At 37.7% G+C, this 10,000-nt stretch overlaps 1 protein-coding gene across 1 annotated transcript in view; it reads left to right on the forward strand.

Moving 5' to 3' along the window:
* LOC137984726 (tyrosine-protein kinase CSK-like) overlaps positions 1-8,399 on the forward strand; it is a 60,511-nt gene extending 52,112 nt beyond the window's left edge. Inside the window, exons 15-17 of the mRNA XM_068831991.1 lie at positions 5,389-5,484; positions 6,452-6,538; positions 7,390-8,399. Of these exons, the coding sequence (XP_068688092.1) occupies positions 5,389-5,484; positions 6,452-6,538; positions 7,390-7,584 (378 nt within the window). The 3' untranslated portion in view covers positions 7,585-8,399. The remainder of the gene's footprint in view (positions 1-5,388; positions 5,485-6,451; positions 6,539-7,389) is intronic.
* Positions 8,400-10,000: the final 1,601 nt, after the last annotated feature.

Here is a 10,000-nt window from a genome sequence, read left to right on the forward strand (position 1 = left end):
CCCCAATGGCCCAGTCTTGGTCGAAACCGGCTACATCTTCTTGATTTCCTTTGCCAAACGAGAGCAGTGGTGATTTTCTCGTCCTCTCTTATTTCCTATCCCAAGGCACCAAAAAATCGACAAATGCCCACTCCTCAGCCGCTCGATCCACCACAGTAATGTCTGGATAATTATGTTGAACCTTCTGTGTTGTCTCGAGGCTCCTGTCCTATCAGATCGCCACATTCCCATCCTCCAACACTCTCGAGTTAAAATCATAAAACAGCAACGGTAATAATAATAATAATAATAATAATAATAATAATAATAATAATAATAATAATAATAATAATAATAATGCTGCCAGAAATGGATTTTGAGCCAGAGGTCCCCGGTTCGATCCTCATTGACTTCAACGTCTGTGTTGACTTCCCTCTGATTCGTGTAGCTATAACTTTAAATATCCGTGAAACAGAGCACTGACAGAGGGAGGTGGATATAGGGTGTACCGTCGGCTTCCATTTATACCAGTTTCGTAACTGAAGGAACAACCGACGTTAAATGAAAGTGACTTTACCTTTAATAATAACGAATCCTTCAAATCTGAAGATTCTTACAACGGTTCTGAAAATAAATTACAAAAAAATAAATAAATAAAATAAAATATAAATAATCAAATAAATAAATAAAAAAAGAAAATAATGATAATTATGGAAAGCTAGCCGGCCATCACACAGATAGCAGTTTTCTAAATGAATCCAAGCTTGGTAGGGTAGCAATGTCCTCAGGCAACGAATTCCATTCCTTTATCGTACGTGGGAAAAAGGAATATTTGTGGTTCTTGAGTTAGGTACTCTATATGCTTGTGTATTCAAATGCCTGCTGGCTCTATGCATTGGAGTTAGCTTTGGCATTCCGTCTGCAGCCACTAGCCCGTTGTGTAGCTTATATAACATGCAAATTCTCATTACTTTCCTCCTGCTTTGAAGCGATTCCCATCCCAGCTGATCAAGCATTTCTCCTACACTGGCTCTGCGGTGATAATTTTTGGCTACAAAGCATGCAGCTCGCCGCTGTACCATCTCTATTTTCCTACTGTGTGTGTCACAGTATAAGGATCGCATGTTGTTGCTGCATATTCTAAAAGTGGACAAATTAGGCCAAAATAAGCCGATATCTTGATCTTAGCAGAGTTTACTTGTAGATTACGTCTCAAGAATACAAGAGTACTATTAGCTTTTCTAGTAATATTATCAATATGACGGTTCCAACTTAGATCTGACAAGGTAGTAACACCTAGGTACTTTGAAGTGCCAACTACTTGAAGTATTCGTTATGGAGAATATAGTCTTGCGGGATGAGCTGTCGTTCCTGGCCATCTCGGAGGACTTCTCACTTATCCGGGCAGAAATTCATGTCCCACGTTTTCTGCCACTGAGCTAACTTATCAAGATCGTTTTGAAAAATTTTCGAGTCTAGGTCAGATTTGATGGTGAGGTATGCAATGGTGTCATCATCAAACAGTCTAACCCTAGACGATAGGGCGTGGGCCATCTGGGCCAGGTGCTTTATGTGTGTTCAATTTCAACAACAGCTTCTTGATACCCTCCCGTGTTATGTTGACTTCGATCACTACAGGGTAATTAGGTAGAGTGGAAAATTGTGTTTGTTGCTCTGTTATTGAAACTTTGGTGAATTCGGAGAAGAAATGCCTATTCAGGGCATTAGCTTTGTCCTTATGGTCAGATACAGTTTTACCATCAATTCTCAGAGCTGGCACTCCCATGTTATCAGAGTTCTGGTCGTTGATAAAGGTGCAGAATCTCTTCATCCCTGAATACTGACTGGTATTATCCTCGTTTGAACGTTTGAAGTAATAATAGATTCCACGTATTCCTAATATTCTCTTCTAGATTCACTCTGGATCTTTTTCTTGATGTCCTTAATTTTCAAATCAAGAAGATGGTAATGCTGTGTATCATTTAGTGCTAGAGCCCTCTTCTGCTTAATGTTTAATCTTTCTCGTATTTTAATGAGACATTTAATCCCGTGCTTTATTCAAGGTAGATTATCTTTCTGTTTACAGCTCTTGTGTGGGATGTTTCTCTGCACCTTTATGGCATCCTTAAACAGAAGCCACAAATAGTTCACTGACGTTGATTCTATATTTGCCTCAATAAGCTTGCTTGTAATTAGCAGGTCTGCCTAAATTCAATGAAGTGTCGACAAAAACTATTTAGAACTCACTTTCTTAGTAAAAACCCTAATAAACGAAAATTTTATAAAGCTTAAACATTAAATTAAACTTGATGTTGTTAAGCAAACTGGAATGTTATGGAATAAGAGGAACTCCTGTGAATTGGTTTCACGCTTATGTTTTAAGCGGGAAACAGTCTGCAGTTTTTGGATCTGAATCTTCCAATCAGACAATGCTATGTGGCACCCCGCAATGAAGCACCCTTGGGCCTCTCTTATTTTTATGGTACATAAATGACCTGCCAAATTGCTCAGAACAATTGGGTTTTAAACTTTTTGCAGGCGATGTGAATATTTTTGCCACTGCGGAGGATCTTAAAACTCTCGAATATTTAATGAACTCTGAAATGTCCATATTGAAAAAGTTGTGTGATATTAATAAGTTATCTATCAATATGAGTAAAACAAACTTGATAATTGATAATATGATAGTAGGGTCTCCAAGGAAAAAGGACATAACAATTAATCTTAGCCCAAGGAATATCGATCGATCGATCGTCTCACACAATAGATCGTAATCAGTGTATAAAATATCTAGGAGTTATGATTGATGAGTTTTTTACTTGGAATGCAGTATCACTTTATTTGTTCCCGTATATCCCGTAATATTGAAGTGATATTGAAACTAAGATATTATCTCTCTATTCAACAACTCAAACAAATTTCTTATGACTTAATTTATCCTTACATTTCGTATGGCATATTAGCTTGGGGAAGTGCATGTAAAACACATGTAAAGAGAATTCAAGTGAAGCTTAACCACAGTGTAAGATTTTTAATTTTGTGACATCATGGTGGTGGTTTTTTTTATCGCCGCAAAGACCAATCTTCTATTGGTCCGAGAACCTGAGAGGGAAACCAACTGCAAGTTATTATGGTGTAAACTCGACTGCGCAGGACGAAAATCCATCCATATTGGTGCATATTACAGACCATATTTTGGTGACGAAGAGAGCTTGATGGACATGGAAAAATCACTGATCACGTTTAAGAGTAATCTTGAGATCATCCTGGCAGGAGATTTCAACTTTTCTGCCTGGGATTAGTAAAAATTGCTAGCTAAAGCCATGTTCACGTGCCTGCCTCCACAACTACTTCTCTGACTTGTTAGATGACTGTGGCCTCGTGCAAATAGTAGAAGAAGCAACCAGGGAACTAAACATATTAGATTTAGATGTTGTCAATAACCCAACTAGAATTCACCAGATAGACATTATACCTGGCATCTCTGATCACGATTGTCCAGTTGTGGAATTAGATATCCAACATATCCGCCATCGCCAGATCCCGCGGACAAAGGGGTTTCAGGGTTAGGGTTAAAATGGCGTTGGATATCCAAAGTTTAGCAGACTGTTTTATCTTTTTGTTCGATAATTTACGCAAGGGCGCGTGTTTACCAGACAGAGATTGTAACACATGGACGTCGTTATTCATGCTTTCATTAACGTCCTCAGCGACAAGTTTACTAAAATCTATACATTCAAGATCATCACCCTCAAAAGTGAGAGTAATCTCGGAAGTATTTCTCGTAACATCGAATGTGATTGGCTCGCTACGCTAGCCAAAATTAAAAGACTAAATAATTGAAACAATGACTTAGACTTAAAAAACAATAGAAGCTGTTTACAATACCAAACAATAGCAGGTTACGAGAGCTGATACACTACTGAAGTATTGTTTCTTGGCGCAAGGGAAAGCGGTTAGCAACTGAAGAGAAGACGGCCAAATGATCTGTTATATGTGCTAAACATATCCCAGCTCTTGTAATTTTTTTTTTGTGATCAATCAAAGTTGTGGTATGTTCCGTTATACGAGTGGCTTCAGTGATCAATGGCATGTGACCCAATTCAAGAAGGATGTCTTGATAGTCAAATGATTGGTTATTTTTACTGTAATTTAGCACGTTTATGTCTGTCACCTAAAACAAAAATCTCGTTACCTTTATTGTTTAAATTTTACAATTGCTCTTTAAGCGCATTGTGCAGATGGGCGCAGTCAGTAGATCGATGGGTGTCTATTAATGCATCCAACTATTATTTTCTTTTGTTTTCTCTCCGTAATTTCAATCCAACATGATTCTATTCCTTCCCCATATAATTCCAAATCTTGGCTCCTAATGAATTTAGTTATCGAGAAATATAAAGGCCAACACCTTCTTCTCTACAGGTCGTAGAATTTGTATTTTAAAAAAAACATAACCGGGTATGCTGATGTTACAAGTGTTTCCCTCTTAAAGCACTATCAATTATTGTCTCGACTAGCTGATTTCTATCTGAGTGTACTTTTTTTCTGTAAGGATTGCATACAGTCTGCAATAAACTTCAACTTGATTTCTTTGAGTTTGTGCACAGGCTTGAACATTTTTTCTCAAAAATTTCAATTCGACGCTTAATCGTCGTAATACTACGGAAATGAAAAGAACCGATGGCCTTTACCCTTAGCTGGAAGAAAGTGAAATCTACATTTTGACATTGTAGTAATGTCACAAACTGAACCAAACATTTAAAAGTTAATGGCCAACCATAGAAACCAGTATCCACCAATACTTCCAATCAAGGTTGGTCACTAAATCATTCATTGTAAGCCGATGAGCAGCTGTGGTCCACCGAGGCTTAAGCAGCATTGCATCTACATCGACAAGTTCCTTTGACTTATGGCCGTTTCTGCTAATATACCACATACCACGCCAAGCTGGCCAAACACATGGCAGACCACAATACCGGAAACCGTGTGCCCTAATCTTTGCGAGTAATGTGTAGGTTTTTAATTTCCCACAGATACAAACAGTGCATTGTCTTATTGCCACAAAGAAACGACTAATAATAAATGGAAACGTAATTAGTTTTACGAATAGCATGCAATTGTCCTATGGAACATCGTTTGAGCCACCTTCAACAACCAAAACACTGGTCTTCCGTAAAACCAACTTGCCCATTAACACACAACTTAATAAGGCACTTATTGTATCCTCCTTTGAATTGTGGTATTCCCATTTTATAAAACACCAGTTTTCATTCCCTCATAAAAGAAATTACCAGTTCAGTCCCATAATCGCATTAAACACAGGTACGTTTTGCGTACCTAGTTTATTCATAGTGTATGTGGACACGTTTTTAGTTTCAAGTATGGAACCTTGTTTTTCTTTCATGGCAGGTGTCAGATTTTGGACTAGCAAGGGGAGCTGATTTTAATTTAGAAGGTGGAAAATTTCCTATCAAATGGACAGCTCCTGAGGCCATCAAACAGGGGGTATGGTAGACTCACTACTCGAGCTAAAAAAAGGCACTAATTATTACAGATCAAGTGGCTCCGTCAACATCAGTGAAAGCTCAAATGCACTTTTTTTAACATTTGAATTCTCTGTATTCATTCAAATGTGTGAGGGTGAATGCCAAGCGTGCTTAACAGCGCTCTACCTTCATGTTCAAGGTTTACCAGCGTGGTGAAATCAACCTAGGGATTTTCTGGCCATTCGGTATTTACACCTCATTGGGTGAAGAGAGAGTTATAGTTTTTCACTTTGACGTTAGTTGAAATGGTTGTTACATCTTAATAAGTAATAACCGTTAAAGACTAATTGACAATTATTCGCCGAGGGCGAAGTGATTATCGGTGAATATTCACCGAGACGAAGTCTAGGTGAATATTCACCGATAATCACTTCGCCTTCGGCGAATAATTGTTTTAGTATAAATACACAGGTAATTATTTCAAAAAAGAGAAAAAAAACATTTCAACGCGAAATCATCGTCAATTACAGTGGCAAATAATCCAAGATAGCGAACCAATGAGAGCGCGCGATTTTGTATAATCACCTGTGTGTTTATACTAAACAGCATTAAACGATGGAATTAGCATGTAGAAAAAGAAGGGTAAAAACTATTTTACCAAAACTATTTTATAACTAAGATGCAAAGGATTAGTATTACTCACAAACTGCTGTGATAGAAATTTCAAAAATTCAGAAGTACGTTTGCACTTAGCAATATGAAGATAATCCAAAGCTTCAGCGAAATGTGATGGCAAAACGAAATTTTCTGTGCCATGGTTGCCTTAATTTATGATAATGCACGATACAAAACCCCACAAATTACACCATCATAGTTTGTTTATTTACGGTGTGACTTCATGGCTTGAATATTACATTGTTATGAAACATTCCAAAAATGGTGACTTATGTGTTCTAACAATAACACCAGCGTTGTTTATTCCATAGCAATTTTCAACCCAATCAGATGTATGGAGTTACGGTGTGTTGTTGTGGGAACTTTTTTCATTTGGGAGAACACCATATCCTCGAGTGGTAGGTGATAGATTTTTTTAATGACTGTATGGAGATGATTGATCTCTTCATTCATCTTTGTTACACAAGGTACATTATTTCCTTGAAAGGCCTAACATACTGAAGCATGTGCTACCCAAAAAGACAGACCATTCATGTACTACTCTGGTATTACCTTTCGCCTAGATATGGAAATTACAATAATCTATACTTAATTGGACGCTCCCCATAGGGGCTTTTCAGGGCCAATGAAACAATTAACGAAACGACGGAACAGAACAACAACAACAACTGTTAAGAATCCCAACTGGCCGGAGGCAAACCAGTCGTCTATTTACAAGTGCAGCTGGGAAGCTGAAGTTGGTGAAGCTAGGAGTTTGAAGGGGTCATGTCACGCAAAGTGATGTAATTTCATGATACCCAAAATGCCCAAAAAGTAGAATGAAGCATTGCATTGCATAAAATAAGCACAGCAAAAGGAAAGAAAAGCACGCATGGACAAGAATGGACAAGATTGAAAAGGAATTGAAGAAAAGCACGGATGGATAAGAATGGACGAGATTGAAACGGATTGCATTTGGGTAATCTTGAAATTGTCGGGTTTTTTTTTTGCTCAGAATCATCTTGTTTGTGATGTAACGATAATTTTATCAGTGAAGGAATTCCGCATTACCATTTTCGGGTTTTAACTCGTGAAACACCCTAAAATAACGTGACATAGCTGCTTTCAAATGGTGGCAATCAAGCGAATCTTGAAAGTATTTTGTAGTGCTGGTAATTCGATTAAATGTGTTTGTAAAGAACATGAGCCTGTCTGCACGTGTATTGCACTGTGCTTCAGATCGTGCAATTAACTTTTTTCGGTTTTTCAGCACATCGACAGTGTGATGGAGACGATTGAGAGAGGTTATCGCATGGAATGTCCTGATGGATGCCCACAGAAAATTTACTGTGTCATGCGGAATTGCTGGGAAATAAACCCAAAACAACGACCATCATTTGAGAAAATATATGCAGTATTAGATGATATTTATAGATCATTTGTGCCGGGTAACAAATTTGAATGAGTATTTTGGCTTCTAAGCTGTAAATTGTGTATTAAATAGGAGACTGGTTTCAATAATAATTACTCTATTATCGTTCCCTTCTTGCAAAATTAATATCAGCAGTCTCAGCTCTTGAATGAATTCAGTGGCTTGCACAGCGACTATATCCTATCGCTTTATTTTATTGGCTTCAGTGTGGTCATCTCCTTTTGTTCGTTTAAATCAGTCGTGGTAAATGGAAATCATATATATTAAAAATTGTAACCAGTTAAGAAAGAAACTCGTACAGCTGTAGGTGTAGTAATGTTGTTTCTAATTCCTAAGTAGAATAAGGAGGCAATCAACTTTTATATTTATGTGATGAGTTTGTTACTATTTTTGTTTTAAATATTTGAGGACTGTAGCCCAATATATTTCCTTTCATGGTATCTTTGCATAGGTTACAAGACCGTTTTAGAGTAAAGCAGGCCTGATTTTGTAATTTTTAATTGAAAATAGTGCTGTGTTTGAAGCAACGGCTAACTTCATTCAAATTATGTTCAGGTGCAAGTTACAACACATGTACATATTAGCGTAAAGAACTCGGGTTAACGCCTCCGTGTCCTTCCCAGCACTTCGAATGTGAGTGTAAAACACGAGATTTAATGAGGCCATGCTAATGTAGGTTTCTGAAGTCAACACACGATGCATACCTGGATCACTTTAGTAGTGTTATGTTACAGGTAAAGCAAATTATGGAAGGGCTGCTTTGCAGATTCCTTGTTCTTGATGGTAGTCTCGACGTAGCAGGTAATTGTAATTTATAGCAAATCAAAACACACTTGGTAAGACTGAAAGGAATCCTCGCTTTCTCAACGAAGACAATTAGTGACACACAAAAGGTCATTAGACTGTTCATCGCACGGAAGTGTTACATTGTACCGGGGACAGCTATTCTTAGAGTTATTTTCATAGAGTTATGTCGTAGAGTTAGAGTTAAGTTTCCAAAATCCTGAATTCACGATTTTGGACTGCCAAAATCCTGAATTCACGATTTTGGAATTCAAGATTTTGGACTACCAAAATCTTGAATTCCAAAATCGTGAATTCAGGATTTTGGCAGTCCAAAATCTTGAATTCAGGATTTTCGCAGTCGTTAACTCTAACTCTAAGTCATAACTACTGAAATAACTCTATTGATAGTTAACCTCTATTGTACCTTTACAAAGCAGTTTAATTAATAACTCGTTGCTTGGAATTTTTTCAGTTCAACCAAAGCGACCGCTATTCTCCGTTTTCACATGACGTCACGACCGCCATGTTGGTGCCCTAAACAAAGAAAAGGCGGCCTCCGGGAATTTAACTCTATTATTATGCAAACGCTTCCTTTTGTTTTCTTTGAAAAACATGGCTGTTGATCACGTGAGTGAAAACCAGCAATATTTTTGTTGTGGCATGTTGTTGAACAATAGGCTTTTTACAGTAACAATGAGTGTTCAATACAACACACATAATTATTTTTTTAGTTGTTATGTCCGGTTTGGGTTAACCTGAAAAAATCATAGTTTTGAAATGGAAAATACGGTAAGCTATTTTTCTACTGCAGTGTCATTCCTTTTTATAAAACAGCCTCAAAATCGATGAGGGAAGTCTTTCTCGCAAAATGGTTATCAGTACTTGATAGTTGCAAAAAAACGGGCAAAATGCTTTCAACTTTTGCATAATCGGTGGCAATGTTAAGGAGCTTCTGCGGAGGAGTTTGGAGAAGTGGAGTTTTCGTATTCTTGGCAGATGGTTTTCCCCAAATCTTTGAGAAAAGCGTGTCTATAGGAATGTAGAAACTTCTCAGTAAGACTTGAAGAATCGAGGCAAGTTGAAAGAGAAGGTATCTCACTCCTGGTTACCCTGCGAGCAGAGTCTCTTTCGATCTTCCTAGATAAGTCGGACTCCACATTGTTTGATTTGCCGCTCATCAAAAAATTGGATGAGTCAGTCCAGTTTCGACCTGTCAAACCTCTTTTTTTAATTTTTGCACATGATCAATCCCCGCGCGTTATCAATATTTTGAAATTTACAACAGCGTGGCAATTTTAACTGTTAGAATTCCCATGAGTTTTTCCTGTGTGTCGGTTACAGAAACTAGTCTGACAGAAACCTCTACATTTTTCAGTAAAAAAAATGAAGCTGACACCGAATACATTTAAATTTTTAAACGCATACTCAATACGAAATGTGCAGGAGGCGAGCAGAGTCTACTTTCCTCTTCCCGACTTATCTAGGAAGATCGAAAGAGACTCTGCTCGCAGGGCAACTCCTGGTTTTCTGTCCGTTTCTCAAAAAATGAATGTGCTAAGTTCTTTATTCTACCACCTTGGACTTCAAACTCGTTCATAAAGTTTGCTGGTTCAATCTTCCATGGCTGCAGGAACATACAGTGTGGCATACACCTAAAGATTGC

Source organism: Montipora foliosa, chromosome 2 (assembly GCF_036669935.1).
Source record: "Montipora foliosa isolate CH-2021 chromosome 2, ASM3666993v2, whole genome shotgun sequence".
Taxonomy (NCBI): Eukaryota; Metazoa; Cnidaria; class Anthozoa; order Scleractinia; family Acroporidae; genus Montipora; species Montipora foliosa.